Source organism: Lagopus muta, chromosome 9 (genome assembly GCF_023343835.1).
Source record: "Lagopus muta isolate bLagMut1 chromosome 9, bLagMut1 primary, whole genome shotgun sequence".
Classification (NCBI taxonomy): domain Eukaryota; kingdom Metazoa; phylum Chordata; class Aves; order Galliformes; family Phasianidae; genus Lagopus; species Lagopus muta.
In genome coordinates, this window is record NC_064441.1 from 4,672,693 (window position 1) to 4,695,604 (window position 22,912).

Consider the following 22,912-nt stretch of genomic DNA (forward strand, 5'->3'; position numbering starts at 1 on the left):
GTACATACAACCTCAGTGTTAGTAAAGCTGCGTGCTGTTTCAAGTTGTGTAGGTGATGATCAGCTATGCAGTTCAGAGTTTATTTTTCCTTTAATTTATAAAATTAATAACAGTATTTCTCATGGATAAAACATCAGATTCGTTATCGCGCTTAGCGTGTGTTCTGCTAGAAGAAGAAAAGGGCTAATTAAATAAAGTTTTATAATGTGTGAATTCTGCCCTGAGTAGTTCTGTTTCTTCTTCCAAGAAGAAATATTATGAAGGGAGTGGATTTGATGTGTTTGTTGTCAGATAAGCTGAAATCAGATGCTGTGCTGACCTTCTTTTTCTGTGTGCTTGCACTCATATGTCAAGCAGTACTGCTTCCTGTGAGAAATAACACTGCTTAGTCTGCCAGAGAGGTATCATTTGTTCCATTCTATTTGAAATCTGGCTTTGGTGATTTTTGACGCCATTCAAGATTTAGAGTGGGAAAAACACTGCCAGGGTGTAATTCTCTGGTCCCTGGGCTGGCTGCTCTGAGTTGCTCTCAGGAAGGACAGTGCCCTCAAGTGCAGGGAGTGCATCAGGAAACTGGCTTGCAGAAGTCAGCATATGTGAGGATCCCACCTTCGAATACAGCTTGCTTTTTTCTCTTGCCTTTTGGCACGTGTTTCTGGAAGAAGATAGCTGTATCTGTTTGGTGTTCAGTTGTAAATTACACCTACACCATGGTGGATTGTGCTGATCCACTCTCTTGCACAATTGTCCTGATGTAAGCCATACCACCCAACAAAGAAAGCATGTGCAGGATGAAGCAGGCTGACTGTAGCACATGCTGAGCCTAAGTTACTGCTGCCATCACTCATAGCTGCACCAACTGGGTAAAGGTAGCACAGGCAAGTGCTGCAATCACATTGCCATTCTGATGGACAGAAATCCATTTGGGTAAGTTCAGATCTCACTTAAGATTTTGTTCCGTGGACTTCTTGCCTGCCTGAGCACTGAGTCCCTGTTAAACGTGATTCATACTGAGGTCTGAATGTCAAGCCATTAGGATAGAGCACAGTACTGGGCTGTATGTGGGATGGGACCACGGGTACATGACAAAACACTGACTGTAACAGAGAAAAGTGGAACAACAAAAGCTGTGTTAGGGAATACTACTGTAAAAAAAAAATAATAATAATAAAAGTGATGCTATGGGAAGAGGAGGTCTGTTGAGGCAGCCAGCTGACAGAATTATGTTGATTCCCTCCCATGTTTGGAGCTATTCAAAGAAATGTTTGTCGTGAACTTCATTCTCCATCTATCGGAAGCAGATGTTTGTCTTCCTGTAAAATGTCCTAATTACTCAGTTGACCCTAAAATAATGACAGTTGTGTGTCAGAGAAAAATCTGCACGTAACAGAGTGGAAGGAAAAAGGAAAATAATTGAGAATGTTGTTGTCAGCTGAGATGGAGGCATCTATTAACAATCTCTCAACACCAGCAGATGTACGGAGAGAAGCAAATGGATATTGATTGTATCTGGGCCTGCGTATGATTCATGTGTTCCTCTTGGGTGGTGGCAAATTAGTCTAAAATTCGTGTAATATATGCAGCCGCAGCATCAGTTGTTTCCTTGATAGAGTCTCTTGTTGTGTGTTTTCATGGCTTGGGAATCTGTATCTCCTTTAACAAGCTCATGTCCTTGCACGTGCACTCATTAACCACGTGGTGAAGTGTTTAGCACCAGGTTTCTCCCAGTTTCACGTTTTGGTCATGTGCTTTTGAGCACAGTGGCAGAGCCTGATGGCTGTTGTGGTTGTTTTGATGCCTTCCACTGGCAGATGCTGATTTGAATACATAAACATGCTCAGCTCACCTGTTAGCATGCTGTCAGGCATCATATGACATCTTGTTGCTTTCAGCTATCAAGAGATCCATTTACAGGGAGGGCATTTTATCAGATGACAAATGGAGTTTCTTAGACTTCTAGTCTAAGCACTATAAGAATACCAGGTCTGATCATCTCAGTTCCAGGCTTGGTATTAGATGCGAGTCTAAGCATTTAACAAATCCTTGTACTTTTGCTTGAATTAATTTCTAATATGGATTATTTAACTTCTCTACTGACATTTCTCCTCTCATTTTTCCTGAATGAAATGTTTGGTACAGTGTTCTTTCAACGACATGTAGCCAGCTGCCTTAGAGCATGGGAGGAATGTGCAGACCATCTCCTCTGCTGCAGTGTTTGCTCAGAACTTTGTGAAATTGCTGCTTTTATTAATGCCAATGTAATTTGTGAGTTGGCTTCTGCTTTGGAAAGTTCAGTGCCTGTCATTGTGATTAGACCTTAAACGTTCAAAATTTTCATCACATTCACTCCCCCTTTTAAGGGGTTCATGACTGACAGATGAGAGGTACCTCAATCGTCTCACTTTCATTTTACGGTAAATTTATTAGGATCGTGTTAATCACCTCTGAATTTCATTCAATTTTCTGTCTCAGTGTTACTGTTCTACAAGAATCCAGCTTAAATCAGGCAAGACTGTCCTGAAATAAATTGGACTTTTGAGAGACTTATAAATCCAGTCCCAGTTTTATCTCCTTGTGATGGTAATTTAATTATTGGTTACATAAATATGATACAGATTGTGCTATTAAACCCTGTGATGTCCTGAAATTCTCTTTTGAAGTTCTTATTTCATAAGTGTTTTATTAAATAGAAGTGACATTTCAATGCAGTCTTTATATTAAATGCTAGCATATTCATTTTTATTGTAGCTCCTCGGGTAACGCAGTTGGAAGGAAATGCCTGTGAAATTACCTGGGAACTGGTCCCACCCATGAAGGGCGATCCTGTTGGTTACGTTCTGCAAGTGCTGGTTGGAAGAGAATCTGAATATAAGCAGGTAGGAAAGTGGTCTCGATTATAGTGCTCAATTGGTTATATAATGGAAATGTTTTGGAACATTCTGTGTTGTTTCTTTCTCCTGTATTGAATTACACCCCATGGTGATGCGTCAGGTGAACTTTGGTAAAGACTGAGTCAAAATCAAGAGCTGTAGTAGGTTGTTTTCACCCCAGGGGAATATACAGAACATTGTTATTTCAATGGAGTGATTTATGCTCTCTCCAGAGTTGGTTACTATTTCCAACTGAGCTCACCTTTAGAAAGTACCATTCTGTCCATCCATGTTTGCTTCTGAACTGGTTGGTGCTGGCTCTCCAAAGAGGAGATGAACCAGGTGGATTATCTGCCTGATCCACTAGATCCATTCCTGGATTTTCAGGGGAGCCTTCAAGACCTTTTATCACAGATTTCACTCAGGTAGACAACTTTAAATTGGTTTGTTCAGCCATCGTGTTGCTGTCTAGAGCTTAGATGCAGGAGTGTGTGACAACTGTGTATCTGGTGCCCCACAGGGGTTGTGGGCTTTACTGTACCTGAAATATGGTTCCTCCTTCAGTTGTCTGTACTGATTAGAGATCACAAATGGTCGTGTCCCCAGCACATCTGAAATGGAACTCATTCATAACTAAATCTTTTATTTCACCTCTCACACCTCTAGCTTTGTTATTTGCAGTGCACTTCATCTGTGCCTTGTCTTCTCCCCGTCCTTTCTTTCATTGTTATATGGATTCATGTGACCAAATGAGGGAATAAGATATATTAAGCCTTAATTGAATTCTTAGAAGTATAAGTAGGGTGTCAGTTTCTTTGCAACTATACCTTTACTTCTCTTCAGTCTGTCTTTGAGTATTACTGCAAATTAATGGATTATCTAAAATAACACAAGCATAAATGCAAGGTAATTCATGTGAGTGCTAAAGATTCATAAACCTGTTAATCTGGGGGGAAATATTATCATCTCTGTGTAGGTAATATGACCTGTGTTCACTGTGATGGCTTCTTAATGTCCATGGTAATTGGATTACATGGACCCATTCTGTTCTTGCTCAATTGACAGAATAGCCTCAACATCCAGTCTCTGTGTGCAGCTTTAGGAAGCTACAGTGCTTAATATGTTCTGGCCATCCTTGGGGAGAATTGAGCATGGCTTCATGTTCTTTTAAGTTAGATGGTGGTTTAATCTTTGCAGTCAAGAAATGGTGGTATGAGTATATAAAATACATGAACTCGACAGGCTGTTCAGCAGCTGTGCAGCACTTCGTTTCATGTTTAGGGTTGCTCATCCTCAATTTCTTTCACTTTCATTCATCCTCCAGGGCACAGTTGTGGCTTTTGTTCTGTGATGTGTTTTACATCAGATCAAATGTCGATGAGAAGAGTTTTGCAGAATAGAAGTTCACTTCAGAAATTACCCCCAAATTGAAGCATTTCAGCTAATGAACACAAAGCTTTTTCAGTGTTACAAGTGTGTAATCCTGTCAATAGTCAGATCACTTTATTTGTGGCAATTTCAAGGCAACCACTTAAGGCAAGACTTTAAGAGGATTTAACTAGAGAGATGTGTTAAAAGCCCATGGAGCCACATCTCTGTGTCTGCTCCCCAGTATAGCTAGCTAATAGTTGGAAAAAAGCAGTCTTCATTTTATCTCAAAGCACTAATTGTTGTTTCAGCATTGTAATGAGTGAAAGCTTATGAGTGTGAGTTCATATGCAGGTATCTCCTGGAGTAGAACAAACTAATTGAACTCCAAAGCATTACCATCTGTAACAGTGACTGTGCAAAACAGAAATCAAGATGATGATATATATGAATCTATTTTTTGTTATGAGATGGGAGAATGTTTGAGATACGTACATACATATATATATATATATATATATATATATATATATATCTGCATTTCTCCCCCAGGAAATTTCACAAAGATGTTGTTATTTCAACAGACATAGTAGGAAAATGTCAATATGCCTCTTGCAGTACTGGCTTTGCATTCATACTGTTCTTATGTATTTTAAACTAATGTGATTGTGTTTTATTGACAAGAATATGTTTGACATAGTGGATTTGAGTCTTTTCATTCCAGTAAGTTTGGAAAAGAAAGATTCTGTCATTGAGAAAACTGAGCTGGGACTTCTTCATGGCAGTTGTGTCTGACATTTGAAAACATGACTGTATCTCCTGACTGTTTGGAGAACAAATGAGCACACAGTGGAATGGTGTTGACCATGAAGTCTATTGGACTCAGTAAGGAAGCTCACACAATCCATCACCCAAGTTGCACAGTTCAGACACTCAGTTACTGTTTGTGGAATAATTTTATGCTACTGATCTTGATCCATTTTTTGCTCAAAAGCCCTTCAGAAAATGCAAAATGCAATATTCTTTTATATTCCATTTACAGAATGGATGCTCTTGAGAGATCTAAGAACACGTAGGAGGAACTCGTTGTATTGTACTTGTGCTTCATTCGTATTGTAGAAATGCATTCACATTACATAAAATAATTACTTTCGTTCACATATAAAGTAAGAAATGCTAAAGCAATTTCACTTTCCCTGCTGCAGCACCAGCCACTGCTTTTCGGGTACGGCTACAGTTTCTCTCTAGATCATCTCCCCTGAGCTGCCTCCTCCACCTGTAGCCCCATGGAGCTCCCTGCATCCCACAGCCCACACTTCCTCCACCATTTGACCTGGGAGGGTTATATCAAAGCGCCTGAATGCCATTTCTTTTGGCTTGAGGCTGCAGAAATCCCTGCCTTCTTCTGGGAAAGCGCATTGCAAATGTATCTCTACTGGGTGCTGTCTGAAGAATTTGATGTGCAGGAGCTAAACAGATAGTAATTTGGTTACCAAAAAAGCGTGTTAAAAAAGTAAATATTCCTTTCCCTGTTTCCTGAGTAGTATGTTCCTTTTTGTGTATTTGTATTCTTTATCTGTTTGGATGCATCATATAGCAAAGCCATAGGGCATTACAGTTCCTTTTAGGAAATCAGATCTTCCTTGTTTACAACTGAGGAAGGAAACCACTGCAAACTCCAGGAGCTGCGGGCTGAGATTTGTGTTTTGTCTCATGCAGTTCTACCTGACAGAGCTTATTCAGTTAGAACTTAGCATTCCATCGTGTCAGAATTGTCTCCAGCTTTGCATGGATGTAACCTTGAGTCAGTGTGAGGGGCTGGGAGGAGCTTATGCTTTCCAGTGCATTGTTTATAGAGCAGTTGTGGCTGACATTTTTTTATTGTTGAGAAAAGATTGAAGCTTTTGGGAATTATATAATGACATCTGTGAAACTGAGAAATACTTGCCTGCAGGGATTCTCTGAGCTGTCTGTTTTGATCAGTAGTATCAAATGCCAAAAGGGGCTTTGGCAGCAGTTCATTACTTGTGATGATATTTTCACTCAGGGAGCAAGCCAAAAAGCTCATCATGTTTTTATTATATTCTCAGGTGCCTAAACAGAAAAGCTATTTCTAGGAGTAAAAGTGATAAATTGGATGGGTTCTTTAACTTGTTGGCTACCAAAACATAATGTGCTACATTTAAAAATATATATCCTTCTTTATACAGTTGAATTTGGTTTAATGTTTGTTGAGCAAGTTCAAAAGCTTTACATGCAGTTATCACTTTTTCTTCTGTTGTGCATTTAAAGTCTGTTCAGAGTGTAGCTGCTTACAGCCAAGGGTGCACTTTGTGCTGAGGGCATCCTGCCTTGGCTTCCTATGCTCCTGCAGAAACCAAGGCAGGCAAACTGAGCAGGCAGCACAGCAGGCAGTGGCTGCTGCCACGGGGCACTCAGGATGCTCCTGCAGCCAGCTGTGAAGGGCTCAGGCTGCTCTCAGAAGTGGGTGGTATTTAAGCCCAAATATTGTTTCCCTGTTGCTGAGAAGGGACAAAGCTCCTCTGGTGCCAAATAGCCCCCAAAGCACTGACAGCAGAGCAATTGCCACCACCTTCCTGGCTGTAGCACAGAAAATGTTTTGTCTTTATCATCATGGAGTATTCACTCGTATTCAATGTACTTTTCACTGCTATTCAGACTTTCTTTAAAGGTGCACTGTTCTCTCACTGGACTGTCTGGCTTTTTTCAAAGAGCTGCTGTCTGGATGACTTGAATGGCCACCTCTATTAGGCTGTATTGAAGATACAGGTTTTAGATTAGCTACCCATAGCCACTTCCAGTTACACCGGTGCTCACCACCCAGCAGAACAAGAAACACTGGTGAAGTGTTCTCAGTACAAAGATGTTTCCCATCTCTAAGTATCAGTGAAATGTAATTTATGAAGCTTGGGTGGTTAATTTTCTATTAAAACAATTTGGATTTTACTTTTGGTTTGTTTTAGAAGTGGTGATGTTGGTGGCAGAGGAATTAATTTGTGGCAAAGGCCTGTAGTGCTTCCATGGGGATCCATTTTGAAATGGATGATAACAGCACCCAGTAATATACACTGCTTACTGCTGTGATGTAGGATGGATGCTTTGGGTTACGACGTCTCAGAGTGTGAAGAGATGGGAGTGAGATGATTCCCTGAAGTAGAAGAATCCTAGCTGGTCTTTACAAGGTGTGACATTGATGATGGAGCAGATGGAGGACAGTTACCACAACCAGTGCTACTGGAAGTGGCATTGCAGTTGGAAAATAGATGCAGGGAATGTCTTGGTGAGAGGACCTTCTTTGCAAGCAGGTGCTTCAAACTTCACCTTAAGTCTGTGGGCTGGTAATTGTTTTTATCTGTGATGTGTTACTGTAACTTAATAGCTTGCTTTTCAGTGGCTTTGCAAAGATGAGCAGATGTTCCAAGGCAGCAGTGTTAGCAGAGTGGTGCTTAGTCTGAAAACTCAGTCACTGTCATTCAAACTGTACTTGGAAAAAGTGGGGAAGTTTTGGAAGGGAGAAAATGAATGAAAGGAAAACCTTCATCTTCTGTGCTGTTACTTCTTAAGCAATCAGACTGACTTCCTGACTGAGAGATGAGTCTCAGTGGTAAGAACAGGCAGGGAGGTTGCGTTCTTTAGGTGGTGTTCAGCTGGGCTAATAGTCCGCTATTTGGATTTTTTTTTTTCTCCTTTCTCTGGGGCAACACCCAGGAAGTGATGTGTCTGCTCAGCTTTAATTTTGCTGCTTCCACTGCTCTCAGCCAGAGCTCTTACTCTCAGGAGGCAGAGATGCTCTCTCCTCTCCTCCCACTGTGAGGAGATAAATGAGCAAAGGAACATGCATCCGAAGTTCAGGTTTCTTTTCCAGGAGGTACAAACACTCTGTGACACGTTGCTTTTTATTTCAACAGCCCTGCCTTACATAAATTGTTGACTGGTTGTTTGTTTTCAGAGTTCATAAATGTTTCCAGTGGTCTCTTTCCATTTAAGTCTCAGAACGTCTCTTAGCTGTTCAGTTATTTCTCTTTCTCATATTGTGACTCATGCTGTGAGTCATATGTTACCTCCATTCAATTAGCATAAAACACATGGCTGATTTGGGTTATTGAAGAACCAAATGCAATGCAACCAAGAGGAGCTTTATATATCTTACTAAGATGTTATTATTTCCAGAATTCTGAAAGTGCAATTTCTGGCATAATCACTGACTCTTGAGAGAAGTGTGAGGGACGTACATTAAAATAATACTTGTTTCTGATTTCCTGACTGTGCAGTGAATGTCTTGCAATAACCTTAGTTTGCAGTTTTTTTTCTTCCTGGGGCTAAATATGGTTCTCATGCCTTAAACGTGTTGGGCTTGTAGTCACGTCTTAACAGTGCAGAGATACATTTGTGCTGCTTATCACCCCCATGAGAGATGTGCACCTCTTGTGTGCGGCATTTTGTCTGAAGTCTTGCCTACCCTCGAGTGTGCTCAGTCTGCTGAGCACTGCGTATGGAGACACCTCTGCTCTCAGCCTCTACAGGCTGCTGTGTTTTCGAAGCCTGCCTCGACCTGGGGGAGGAGAGCCTTCCTTCCTTTATGGCCCTGCCAGACCTGACCTGTCTTCCTTGCCCAAATCCTTGCTGCGTTCCGCTCTTGTCGCAACTTGTGGCTTTGTGTGGAATGCACAATCCTTTCAGAGTCCTATGAGAGTGAGTTATTTACCCTCATTCTTCACTCAACAAATATTTCACAGGGTGCTTCTGAAAGTTGTCCTTATGCTATGAACAACAAAAAAAGAGTGGCGTTCGTTCCGCTTTTTACATGCAACTGTTGTGTCTTGTAGGTGTACAAGGGAGATGAGACCACATTCCAAATCTCAGGCCTTCAAGTCAACACGGACTATCGCTTTCGCGTCTGTGTGTGCCGCCGGTGCTCAGATACCTCACAGGAACTTAGTGGACCTTTCAGCCCATCCGTTGCCTTCATGCTTCAGCAAAATGAGATCATGCTCGCGGGAGAAATGGGAAGCATAGATGATCCGAAGATAAAGAGCATGATTGCTACTGATGAACAGTTTGCAGCCCTCATTGTACTTGGCTTTGCAAGTTTGTCAATTATATTCGCCTGTATATTACAATACTTCTTTATGAAGTAGAGAATTCAATGGAAGTTTGAGATACAAATTTAACTAATGCTACGCATTATAATCCACACATTTATTCAGATATTCCTTTTTGAAATCCTTTTGTTCTACCATACATTTTATATACTTCTCTTGTTTTTACAGTTGTAGCTTGAAGAAAGATAAATCAGTGTTTTGATGCACCTTTTTGAAATTCAAAACTAGGAAGTGGTCAAACTGGAGAAACAAGCAAACCAGATACTAAAAGCAAGATTGTTCTCTTCACGGTTTCGAAACTGTCACCAATTTGCCTTGTCATCATGGTTTGGTTTGTTGTATTTTTTTCACTGAAGTTCTTACACAAGTCTCTTATTGTATCTTATTACTTAGGAAATTTTAACCAAGTCACTTTTTTTGTTTCTTCTTCTTCTCCTAAACATTAGTCACAAGCGTGTATAGCAGTAAGATTAGAGTACAGCGTTAGTCAACAGTACCAGGTTTCCATTCAACAGTATTAGCAATGTTGCCTATGAATTATTCACTCCATTTGCCCCATACTTTTTTAAGATAAAAAATGAATTGTTATTTTAACTGTTTAGTGGATTTAAATTGGAACAGTATTCTGCAGTCTAAAAAACCTGTTACTTTTACAGTTACAACACTATAAACTGCCTGCCTAAGAAATCAAGTAACCAAACTGCATATAAATTATAAGCATTATAGATTCTTTTTTTTACCGTTTTGATTTCTTGCAGTAATTTTAAGTAAGAGGGCATTGTGCAATAGTTAGCTATTCCCTTGTTCAGCTATTTAAAAGCTGCTTTAACTTGTCTGTTTGTCACTGTATGTAACTATTCCTAATCTAATAGTAGATATTATTCTATTACCTTCAGTCTGATTTAAATTAGAGCTGGTGATAGCTTACTGTCTCTACTGAATTAGGTGAGATTTACACTAAACTTAAGCAAACATCACTGTCAGTTGATCTTTTTGTTTTTGGAGGGGTATTGATTTTATAGAACTTTTTGGGGGGTGTCAGAAATGGAATCTGTTTATTTTAAGTCCCCTGCGTAGGTGCCTACGTTGTTCTTAACACAGGGCTAATGGAAATACTTGGTACATTGCAAAATTGGGACTGGAGTCCTGCACAGGTGAAGTCCTTGCTCGTCGAGCAGCGTTCCCCCTCCTGCCTGCCTCTTCCCTGGCACACATCTTAATCCACCAAGATAGATCTTTAACTCTGGAGTCATTGGGTTATTTATATTAAGTCAACATTGTGCGAGTACCTCAGGGACATAAGTGAGCTGGAGGTGCATATAGATTCCAAAAGGGTGCAACAGACACAGTGTATTTCCCTGCCTATTGATTTTGTATATTTTTGCTACTTGGTTTTGCTTTTGTCCTAGCTATTTTGTGCTCTGTCTCCATTGTCTAGGATTCAGATTCCTGTACTAGCATAATATTCCCTTAACCAAAGTAATGGGGAAAAAAACAACATTATTTTTGTTTTAGGTTTATTTATACTATATACTGCATACAGTACTTTAAATACCAATTACAGTGCAATCTTTTATTTATTGTAAAAATAAAAATTAAAAAAATAAAAGTGTACTTATGTACTAATTCCCCTCCCCGCCCCCTATAGCATGTTATATTTTTGTCTGTTTTATACTGTTGTTCTTTAGGTCAACTTTTTACCTGGCAGCATTCCTAGTATTATTAATCTTATTACATTTTCTTGCATTTTTGAAGATGGGAGCATCTAGTACATTAAATGCCAAAAAAAATAAACCATTATCAGTGATTCAAACGTTTACATGTATCCAAAAACATAATCATCTCTGGAAAGAAAGTGCTAAGATCAATGAATTATTCTGTGTGCCTCTCTAGATGTAGCAAATATTAGAAATGTTCTGTATTTTGTTATTGACTATAATTAGTTTAATTTAGCCTTGCAAACTAATGGCATTGAGCTAAATATATATATTTTTTTGATTTTGCCAAAGTCATGGCTTGTCAAATTTATTTACATCTTATTTAAATTTATTTGTGATACGAAACTTTGTGACCTTGCATCTGTAGTTTTGTGAGCAAAGCAGATAGAGCTGTTCTCAGTGGAGGGGGAAAGAGTGTGTTTTTTAAAGCAGTGAGATGACTGCTAGTTTGGAAACCCGGACATTTGAGTAGATTCTCATGTTTATATTTGGAGCATTATTGCAGCAGCGTTGTTACAAAACCCAAACCTGCCACCTTTTTTTGTTTGTTTTTTAGGAAAACTGCTTTAATATATATTTTTTAAAAACTTTGTATCATTTGATTGATTTTTTTGGGGGGGAGGGAAGTTTGAAATATAAAGACAGTAAAAGCAGCGAGCAGAAGTGCAGAGAAAAGCAATGGGTGAGGCTTCAGGTGTTTCTGTCTTGGTCCCTTGCAGTCATGCTCACGTCAGCGCCCAGCCCAGCCCTGGGCCGAGGTGTTCACCAGGAGTAGGACAGCCCCTAACGAGGTGGATTAGGCATTGTTTCAGCTTGTATCTTCTGCCATAGTGATCTGACTGGGATTCATAACCAAAAAAAAGAAAGGAAAAAAGAAAAGCATTGTGGATCATAAACCATTTCTGTTTTGGTTTCCATCCCTGCGGTTTGCTGATGCCTTGGCTTCCCCACGCGGCTGTTTGCCGTTCTGAGCCAACTGCGTCAGGCTCCGAGAGCTCTCTGCTCTCAAAGAAAGGACAGACAAGAAAGGTGGAATGAAACACTAAATATTTGCAACCCTTAAGGACAGAGAGGGATGTTTTTATATTGTTCTGCCTTTTTCCTTATGAACTTGAAATGTTTTCTAACCCTGTTTGTTGGCGTCGGTAGTTCAGTATTCAGCGTCACGATTGAGAAGTGCCCTAACTGAATGTGTATGAACCTTATCCTTGCACAGTTCTTTAAATTGAAAAGAAATAAAAAGTTTTTACCTCACTATGGGAACATACATTCCAAGCTTTTCGACTTTAAAAAATAAATAATCATAAGTTTTCTCGTATTGTAAATTTTAGACTATTTCATATGCATTGTATTAAAACTGCCATATCAATTTTAATGTATAGATTTTGCAAATACTACACTATGTATGTAAGACTTAACTGTATCTGTAGTGTATATGTAATATATTTATGCCCAATAAATGTTTTAATTCTTTCTGATATTACCAGGCGTTTTCTTTCTGCTTGCAGCCCTTTCAGCCCATGCCTGGCACCTTCCTGCTACATCAGCAGTGTTACTGCAGCCGAGCGCTGAGCTGGGAACCTCAGACTGAACCTGGGATGCTTCTGGTTTGTATGGGAAAGGTTTTGGTGGAATTATTCTTTGAGATGAGTTCCTGAGGTCTTTTATTGCTGCTTTTGAATGGCTTGTCTGAGAACGTAACGATGATGAAACGTACCTGGGTTTGTTCTCTCTTTGGAACGAAACACTTGAATTCCAGAATTTCTCAATTACACATTAATTCAATTACTCACCACAGAGAATTGATCTAGCTGTGTACCTTATTCTTGGCGAGCGCATTAGCGTTTGTTCTATTTCCTCTACGAATCTTTCTCTAGAATTACAGTGATTGCAGAACTTGTGATGTATTACGGTTCACTGAAATTCTCCGTCCTCGATATTCACCTGCCTTGGAGTGAAGATTTAAATGTCATCTCCTATTCTTCACAGGAATGAGAACCACGGGTAAGCAGGGGGAAGATAGGGACATTGATAGGGACGTTTTGTTTCAATATTTTCACAGCCAGCTGAGATCCCTTGAAAAGGCCATTTTACTGGTAGTGCATTTAATAAGTTGTAACCGATTGCATCTGTTTCTGCTCTTGACAACTGCACTCTCAGTGCACACATTCTTTCCTGGGCGAAATAAAAAAGCAAACGGGAGGATTCAGAAGGTGTTTTCAGGCACAGCAGGTTAGCTGGCTATCTGCAGTTGTTCAGGGAATATGCTGTGATTAGTTGGAGTAGCTACGTTTGTTATACTAATTGCCAGCACGGGTGGGATGGCATGCAATCAAACCTATTTTTAGGTTTACTAGCACAGTAAAGAAATAGCTTCTTGGGTCAGCGTGCTCAATGGATGTCATTTCTTGGTGATTTCATTTGCTCATCTCTCTCAATTTCAGTCATACAAAAGCTGTTATTCTCTGCAAATAAACCAGAGCAAACAGAAGCGTTGTGAGGATCAGCGTGTGAATGGAGTGGAGAAATTCAGCCCTAATGCTGTGCAAATACTGCACTCATTCACCCATATCTCAGATAGGTACCTTTTCTTCCTGTGATACGCCTACACCAGGGTTGCAAGCTCTCCTCCTACCAAATGGCTTCATATGTGAGAGGAACTGCTGCCGTGAGCCGACTATCTGAAGTGGTGTTGGTATATTGGGATTAAGCCAGAGATGCTCAGGGAGGGCCTGCTACAAGCACTGTGCTGCTCACCTCCTTCCCTCCTGGCAGCTGTGCCATGGGCTCAGACCTGCAGCGCTCGGCCAAAAATAGAAAATTGCATCCCTTTCTGCACAGTGAATTTTACAAAAATGGATTGCATTGTCACCAGTTGATTAAAAAAATAAATCCCAAGGTGCTATTGATGGTGCAGCGTGCATGCTCATGTGATCGTGAATATTAGCTTAATTTGGGGTGAGAATTTGCAGGAGTTTTAGGGTGAATTCACACGTCACCAAATCGTCATTTCCATCCCCAGGAAGGAAACAAAGCGAGCATGGAGAGCAGCAAAAAGCCTTTGCTATTGAGTGTGTCAGCACATACATGTTGTGCTTGGTAATGCTGGTGTGCATGGCATGTGCTGCTGTTACCGTTGTTCCAAGGCTCAACCAAAAACTTTTGCAGCAAGCGGAAGTGGTTGTTTGAACTGCAGACCTTCGTTAATAAGAGATGGACTACATTTGTCTTTTTCTTCATCCGCTTTCACTCCACTTGTACTATTACAAGTCCTGCTGGGGAATGTTGATGTACCCAAGAGGGATGAAAACAAAATACGCATTGGACATACAGCTTTGCTTCACAATGCCTTTCTGTAGTGAGAATGAAACAAAAGTGTGACTGAATTTTCATGCAAGCTTCAGCCCAGCTGGCAGGCAGCATGGCACAGCGATGTCACCGTGCAGTGGTGGGTTTGGGGCACCAGCTGTTGCCCCACACTGGTTCTCAGGGTATTCAGGTGAAGCTGCAGCTCTAAATAGTGCCTAGGCGATGTCATGTGATAGAAACTTCCATCAGTTCTGAGCATCTTGCAGCTCCAGATTTGACATGTAAGTGCCGCTTTTCCAGAACGTCTTATTTTTGGCAAGCAATACAATAGGACATGATTTTCTGCCTGTGGACGCTTCCATCAAAGGTACTTTTCTAAAATGAATGGACCTTTCTGGTAAAGTGCTTTTGACCTATTTTATCACCAGCTTAAGATGTTGCCGATAAATAAGATGCAGCCAAATCTGTTCTGTTTATCTGCAAAGTTGCGATATGAACTGTGGTGCTGGAAAATCTCTTAAAATTTGAGCTGTTTAATGAGTTAGCCTCCACTTATCTCCTACGTGTGTTCTTTATGTACAGGGCATGAGAATACAGCAGAATTTTGACTCGTAAAGCCCCTATATGGTTTTCTTTTTCAGTTGGAGCTGGCAGAGTTTGTTCCTACAGGAAAGAGTTTGCAGCAGTGCAACACACAGCTCACAGCTGCAAGTGGCTGTGCTGCTGTCACACTCCTGAGCAGCCCAGCACCTGCAATGCTCCCGCCTTCACTGCAGGTAAAGCAGACCCCAAAAGCCACATTCAGGTCCAAAATTGTGTTGGGGAGAGAACTGTGCTCCTTCAGACAGAAAAGGCACTGGGGGGAGGTGGTGCTGGGAAAATGAAGGTCTGTAGAAAGGACTGAGGACAGCAGGGAAATGCTGTTTCTCTTAGGAAGCGCTGGCCATCATGGCTGTCCTGTGACTTCAGTATCTGTTCTAGGTAGAAAATATTATTTAAAAGCTGAACAGTTGACTTTTGATTTGTTTGTTTGTTTGTTTTTCCAATGGAGTTCCAGGAGCAGCATACCCTAGAGGTAGGCAGCTGCATATTCATCCCACAGGAACATCACGTACCCTTCTGGGGGCACCTGACATCTGATCTTATGGTGCCAAAGTTGCCCCGGCGATGCTTTTCCTGTCTCCCAAATAAAAGTAGCCCACAAAGTGCCAGCAGCTGTCTAAAGAAGCACCCCAACCAGACCAGCCCACTTCCAGACCCCGACCACCAGCCCACTATAGCAGTAAGGACAATTCCACCAACTCCAGCATTTCTGTATGGAAATATTTTAGCACCTTAGGGAGGCAAAGCTAATGGATGGTGCAGTGCAACCTGGTCGAGTGACTGCTACAGTGTGTGTGAAACGTCTGCCAGGGCCGAAATCTTTTCCTGCAGCCCATGGCCGTGCCTCCCCCCCCCCCCTCAGCACCCACCCACAGCTCTACAGAGACTCTTGGCGCTTTATTTCTTTTTCTGCTCACATTTAATACCACAGACACAGCTGAAACTCAAAACGCTTACGTGACGGTGGGTGCGGGATCGGTTCATTTACACAGACATGTAATGAGTGAGCTCACGTCTTCACAGACTCCTCGATTTCTTGTTTCCCTGAGTTGCGTGATGTCTGCCACCAGATCTGCTTGTCAGCTGACAGCGAAGGAAAGAACAGAATGAACGGAAAGGCAGAAGTGGTCAGAGACAAGGGAGAGAGGATGCCATGGCTGCTGCTCTCCTAAAGGGCTCAGCCCACACCAGAGGCTCCAATGAGGTAAGCCTTGCTAGGCTGCCCCTCTACAGCTTCCATCTGCTGCTGCTCCTGTGGTTTGCCCCTGCTGGGACAGGCTGCAGCTGCCCAGCCCCACCAACAGGTACGGAAGGGGCCAAGTTCTCTTTTCACTTACACCTGAGCAGCACCACCAGCAAAGGCATAACAGGCAGAATGCGGCCCATAGTCAGCAATGGGAGCTTAGGAGCAATAGGAATCTTGTGGACAGACAATTTATGTAGAATCAGTTGTGGACCAGCTGGTAATAAATAGTAGAACCAAATAAATAAAAGCTGCTATTGCACATGCACACCCTCAAGCTCTATTAGCTGGACCACAACATCTATGTATAGGTGTGACAACAGATGTGATATAAGGCATACAGATTAGCATGAGGTGTGGAAGGTTTTCTGGTTTGATTTGTTTTTTTAATGACATACTTGAGTCACAAAAATCAGCTGAATTTAAGAGTTTTATGAATCAAGTATGAGAACGTGTCTGCCTGTGGGTCTTAATGTATATTTTCTGAGTTTTGCAGGTCTAAAAGTAAATGGATGTGATACTGCAGTACACCAGTGCTGTCACAGCATGGGCTCTGCTGGCACATAAGGTGCTCAGGACTGACTGATCCGAACCCAGGGCATCTTACAGGCAGACCTGTCCTCAGGCTGCAGTGTGCACAGGTACCAATACTGGGACAGCCAACAGCTCCCAAGTTTGGGTACAGTCAGTGGCTCACAGTCAAGTCAAGCAGAGCAAGTAGAGGTGAGTCAGCTGGTAAAACAAAAAGATGACTGTGGGAGGTTGTATTCCCAGTCTTCACAGCATCACTGCAGTCCCAAAGGCAGCACCATCCTTGTCCCATTGATACACATTCCCAAAATCTTCCAGTACAGCCAGTTTTATGCCACTTCGATGAAGATTTTTTTTTATTTCTATTCACACATGATGTGAGGGTCATTAATTTAAGCATGCTTGAAAACTGCCCATTTTTATTTCTCCTTTTTGGAACTTGTTTTAAAAATCGAAATTATGAAAGGTGTATCAAATTCTATGATTACTACTTCAAAAACGGAATTAAATTTTCTCTCCTTAGGGTCTGGCTATATTTTAGCAAAATTCTTAGCAAAACAAAAGTTAACTCTGGAAAACTTCAGCTCGTGTTTAGCAGTTACCAGAGCTGTATGGGCTCTCAGTGGAGCCGGGCTATGTTTGCCTGTTAGAAATGGGGAAGCCTGGCTCCCCTGTGATAAAAAATCATGTCATAGAATCATAGAATGGTTCGGGTTTGGAAGAGACATTAAAGTCCATCCAGTCCCAATGCCTGCCATGGGCTGGGTGCTTCCACCAGCTCAGGCTGCCCAGGGCCCATCCATGCCTTTGGGCACCTCCAGGGATGGGGCACCCACAGCTCTGGGCAGCAGTGCCAGGGCCTCACTGCCCTCTGGGTAAAGAATTTCCTCCCAACATCCCACCTAAATCTGCCCTCTTTTAGTTAAAACCGTTCCCCCTTGTCCTGTCACTATCACACCAAGTCAAAAGTCGCTCTCCGTCTTGTTTATAAGCTCCCTTTAGATGTCATATGGACAAAAGCAGCAGACAAATATCACTTGATTGTTACCAAATACTGTAACCACGCGTCTCCTTTGATATTCTCAAGGTGTAGGTAATTTTTAAAAATCTTTCACTGCTTATGTGACATCTCCCAGCAAATGCAGGTAAGGACACAAATGCAGCTTTCCTTGTCGATCTGTGTCTTGCCCCACGTCCCCTCCGTGATGGCTCTCTGGTAACACTGGTGTGTGATGCTCTGGCACTGGACCCCGTGTCATGTGGCGACGGTGGGTTCTGTCCATGCACGTGAGCTGTCCTGCTTGGTGCTGGAGAGTCTTTTCTTTGGCAGGGCTTTGAATCCGAAGAGGCGGCATGCGGCGACGCGGTACTTCTTGGACATGATGTTGTAGAGGATGGGGTTGATGGCTGCGCTCAGGTAGAAGAGGACGAAGGACACCAAGTTGCAGTACTGGCTGATCACTGCTATCTCCAAGGACCCGGCTTCGAAGGATTTGGAAAATAAATACCGTCCTACGTGAAAAGGCAACCAGCAGAGTATGAAAGCAAATACCACCACAACTACAATAAAAAAACAGGAGAAGAAAGTGTGTTAACTGTGAGTAGGAAAAAAAAATAAACGAAATAGCATTCTCTCTTTTCAACCAGTTAATCTCCAAGTGGGAAAAAGCACCCTGTAACTTTTCAGGTTTCTCTCAAGTAGATTTTCTGGCAGGATAGATTAGCAATACTTAAACTGGTTGTACCTAGGCAGCGTGCCTGTGTACTGCACAGCTACTCTGCTGTAGCAACACACCTGAGCTATCAAATCATCTTTTCCATAGAGGAACAGAGTTAAAGAATCGGAGCACTGACAGAAATTATAATCTACTGTCTGCACCTACAAAAGCAAATTATATGTAACGATAGACTCAATGCTGTGGTTTATAGTGAAGCATTTAATCCCTGGGAAGCAAAGTGGTTTAAGACAAAGGCCAAAAGACAAAAAAAAACCACCGCTGCCTGGATCTGTAGGGCACATCCAACAGGGTAACAACAGGTACCCTGCCCTTCTGCCTGTGCATTGGCACACAATTACTCCAAGCACAGGAAAGCTACATGCAACTTATGGCATACTCTGCAGCACACAGCTGAAATTCAGAGTATCTGTTTTCCTGCTCTGCATCTTCTTGAGCCTGACACTTGGATTTATTTTTTTTTTGCAGTTTCTCCACCTGGGAAATTCAGATCAAGTTTCCATGGCTTGTGAGCATGCTCTGGAGTTTAATCCATATGTTGATTACTACCACTGCGGTCACTGTGCACAGAATATTGAGCATAGCCTATATGTTTACAAGTAAGCATGCATATCCCTCCTAACTGGGGTTTTGAGAATGCAGTTTGATCCTCGCTTGTGCAGAATCCCATTGATTTCAAGAGGAATGGGTTATGGTAGGGTATGACTCCTTTCAAAGTCAGGCTGTATGTTTGGGTGTTTAATTACTATCCTAGAGACATATAATCTTTCTGCAGTTTAAAAGAAGTGATGCTAATCCCATTTAATCGATGTTCCATGACTTGCTGAAGTCTTAGGAAGCGCCTTCTGGATTTCAGGCAGAAAACTAAAGGCAGTGAGAGCAGATTTCATTGTGCATCTGCTGCTATTGAGCCTTTACTCACTTTTTTTCTTTCTGCCCAGCATCAGGCTGTTTTCATTTGCAGAACACTGGCTTTGCCAGAGGAAGAGCTCACCCCTGCCATGCTGTTCCCAGCCCTTGCAGAAGGAGAAAAGGTGTCTGAAATACTGTAGTGCTGACAGCAATACTTGGGGGCAGAAATAAGCACTTACTGTTTTGAAATTCCTTACAGTTAAGTATGCAGATAGATAAACATGGCAGTAGTACATGCTGGCAATTTACTTATTGTAAATAGAGATCCATAATCCTGAAGCTCTAGCAGCGTGAGTGAAGAATTACTTCCAAGGTCACGCTTACCCACCTGAACTAATTCCATTGATTGTAAAACGTGGTGGAAAGGGCTCAAAGAATGTCACAGGTTTTATTATTTTCGCTGCTTGATGGTAGTACTACTAAAGCAGGGCACTCAGAAAAGGTCAGGTAGGCTCCTGTGTATATATATTATTTTTTATATATATATATATAAAATAAAGCCCCTTAGGGCACGCTGCCATTTCTCCATCTGGCTCATTAGCCCTTGCAGTGGCACCTGTGTGAAGCTTCCCAGCCATGCTGGGATCTGTCAGAGTGAAAGCACACAGCAGTGCTCAGTGACCAGGCATGGATCTGTGCAGCAACTTTGGGTTCTGTGCAGCCAACTCCCAGCACACGCTTGTCAGGAGCTGCCAGCATCCCTGTGCTAAACGTGCTCTTCTGTGTGCCAGCAGTGTCTGTTGTTTAAACCACGCGGCGGTGTAAATACAGGACTGACAGCATCTGTCGTCTCCATCCTGTTACCCTGAAGTCAGTGGGAATTTAGGGGATTACAGACCCTAACGGAGATGAAAGGGTCACTGTTCAGCAAAGGCTACTGCTTTTCTAATACAAAAATAAGATCACTTTCCACAATCTTAAACAGCCACACTGCTAAATTACCCCAATTTGCTAAAAATGCCCTTTCATTTGAAAGTCGGTGCAACATCACACCCTGCTTGCTTAGTCTGCGGCTAACTTTGTGGGTTTAGAAGAAGTTAGTTTGAAAATCAAATAAACTACCCTCTGTAAATAACGTTGGTATCCACAGCCAAAGATGTTCTAAAAATCTCCAGGGCAAGAGCTAATTGTAATGGTGATATTCGTCTTTGTCAGAGGTTGTTATTAAAACCTCCTTAACTGTTTTAGAATCCCCAGCATCAACTGGTTAGAAATAAAACTAAGGAAAGGGGAGAGCTGTTCTGCAAATGCCTTAAAGTGGAGCCCTTTGTGGGAAAGGTTTTAAAACGATGCTTTCCTTTAGAAGCAATGAAAGTGATCTGGCACTGCTCGGCTCCCCTGTCTTGCACACACAAGCACAAACACTTGCACACACAGAGCCCGGGGAGCCATACCTAGCATCTTCACAGTCTGCTTGTTGTTCTTGTCCCTGATGACAGTGCTTGGACCGATGTTCTTCCTCTTCCTCCTCCAGAGCTTCCTCCCGATGAGGCTGTACAGCACCGTGAGGCAGAAGACGGGCAGGAAAAAGAAGATGCTGGAGATCCACACCATGATGGTGAGCAGCCCCGAGCGGATGGCGTACTCTGTGGCGCGGCACTCGTTGGTGCTCAGCGGGTTGGTGCCATTCTCATGCTCAACACCCACCAGGACGAAGATGGGTCCAGCGCTAATGAAGGAGACGGCCCAGAGGATGAGGATGACCAGCTTGACCTTCCTCTTGGTGATGATCACCTTTGCTCGCAGAGGGAAGCAGATGGCGACGTACCGCTCCACGCTGAGCGCGGTGATGTTGAGGATGGTGGAGTAGGTGCAGCTCTCGCTGATGAACTGGAAGAGCTTGCACAGGAGATCCCCGAAGTTCCAGGGCCGGTACTGCCAAAGGCGGAAGAGGTCCAGGGGCATGCAGAGGAAGATGAGCAGGTCGGAAAAGGCCATGCTGGACAGGTAGAAGTTGGTGGTGGTCCTCATGTCCCGGAACCGCGACACCACCAGCATGGTCATCACGTTGCCGAGGACCCCGACGACGAAGAGAAGGACGCAGGCGACGGTGATGCCGGTGAGCACGGGCGCGGGGAAGAGGTGCAGCGGGAACTCGCCGCCCGTCCTGTTCTCCGCGCTCCCCTCCCGCATCGTGCCGCCGCGGGCTGCGCATCCCCGCGCGGAGCCGCTCCGCGCCCGGACCGGGGCTGGGGCAGGTGCGGGAGGCGGGGACGGACGCGGCCCCGCTCCGCCCCCCCTCCCCTCCCGGCCGGGGGCCGGTCCCTCCGCGCGTCACTGCGGGCGTAGGCGCAGCCTCCGCGGGTGCGGAGCGGCTCCGCTCTTTGCGGCGAGTTTAGACCGACGTGCGCGCTCCGCTCGTCCTTCTCCTCCGCTCCTCCTCGTGGGACGCCCCTCCGTGGCCGGGCGTCCCCGCAGGCTCCCACCTCCTAGCCGCGGTGCGGGGCTGCCCTCTGAGCTCCGTCCTCACGAGCTTGCTTTCCGCTTGCCGTCGTCGAGGCGGTGAAGGGCGATGGCGTGCGCTCTCGGAGCGGCTGTCGCTTCTGGGACGGGTCGGTGTGGCGTTCTCCACGCGTGTAAAACCCGAGATGCGCGGGCTGACGGGTGCGTGGGGATAGCGGTGGGCGCGGGGACGGCTGCGGTCACTGTCCGTCGTTTCGTTGCCCTTAGATGTTGGCAGGAGCGCGGTAAGGCTACAGACGAGTGAAGCTGCAGCCGTCGCCCTCTCTCCGATTCACCTGCAGTTCCGTTCTCGTTCAGCTTGGCTCTGCGCTCTGCAGGCACATCCCTCGGGGCTGCTGTGCCTCCCCAGCTGCAGCATCCCGCATCTCTCTGAGACTGATCCTGATGCTGTGCCCGCGAGCCCTGGCTGAGGGAAGGAGCTCAAGGTGAGCTCAGGGGCAGAACAGGGACCCCCCACCACCACCCGTTTTCTGAGTGCACGCTGGCATCTGGCTTAATGCAGCGTGGAAACAGAGCTTGGTGCTGCTTTTCAAGTGCACGCACACATATGTATGCCCACCATCTGCTGGTGTTGCTATTTCACAACTGCCAGGCTTTACTGAAGAACAGTGCAGGGTGACACGGCAGTGCCTGTTGGCAGCTGAGCACTTTGCAGCACTTTCCATAGTGATGCATTAGCCTTAGTGCCCTGTCCGTATCCTAATTTCAGCAGGCTTTGCAGCTTCATTGGAGTCAGTATTGGTCGTTCCTGTTCTTGCACCATGAGACAGTTTCGTAGCAAGTTATTAAAATGCTGCTAAATCTTATGGAGTATAGCCACAAATTAATTCATTTGGGGAAAACAAAAAACAAAAAGGAAGAGCCTGTCGTCCTCTCGCTTTGCTTGTTCAGCTACCCATGTAACTGCTTTACTCATTTCTTGTGGAGAATCATGGGCTGTATGCCACCAGCACCCAGCTATTTCAGTATTACAGTGTTGATTCTGACCTAATTTAAGTGATGTATTTATATGATAGAGCAGTGGGCAACTGTCCCT

General features: G+C 43.5%; 2 protein-coding genes across 4 annotated transcripts in view; one reads left to right on the top strand and one right to left on the bottom strand.

Moving 5' to 3' along the window:
- Positions 1 to 12,549, top strand: part of FNDC3B (fibronectin type III domain containing 3B) — a 149,030-nt gene extending 136,481 nt beyond the window's left edge. For all 3 annotated transcript variants that reach the window (XM_048954494.1, XM_048954497.1, XM_048954496.1), the window contains exons 25-26: positions 2,749 to 2,876; positions 9,086 to 12,549. In XM_048954494.1, the coding sequence (XP_048810451.1) occupies positions 2,749 to 2,876; positions 9,086 to 9,397 (440 nt within the window). In that variant the 3' untranslated portion in view covers positions 9,398 to 12,549. The remainder of the gene's footprint in view (positions 1 to 2,748; positions 2,877 to 9,085) is intronic.
- A 5,403-nt stretch (positions 12,550 to 17,952) lies between these two features.
- GHSR (growth hormone secretagogue receptor) lies at positions 17,953 to 21,555 on the bottom strand. The gene is made up of 2 exons (XM_048954804.1): positions 20,808 to 21,555; positions 17,953 to 18,325 (listed from the first exon to the last, which is right to left on the bottom strand). The coding sequence occupies exons 1-2, from the start codon at positions 21,544 to 21,546 to the stop codon at positions 18,021 to 18,023; spliced, it is 1,044 nt and encodes a 347-aa protein (XP_048810761.1). The 5' UTR covers positions 21,547 to 21,555; the 3' UTR covers positions 17,953 to 18,020.
- Between the last annotated feature and the right edge of the window lie 1,357 nt (positions 21,556 to 22,912).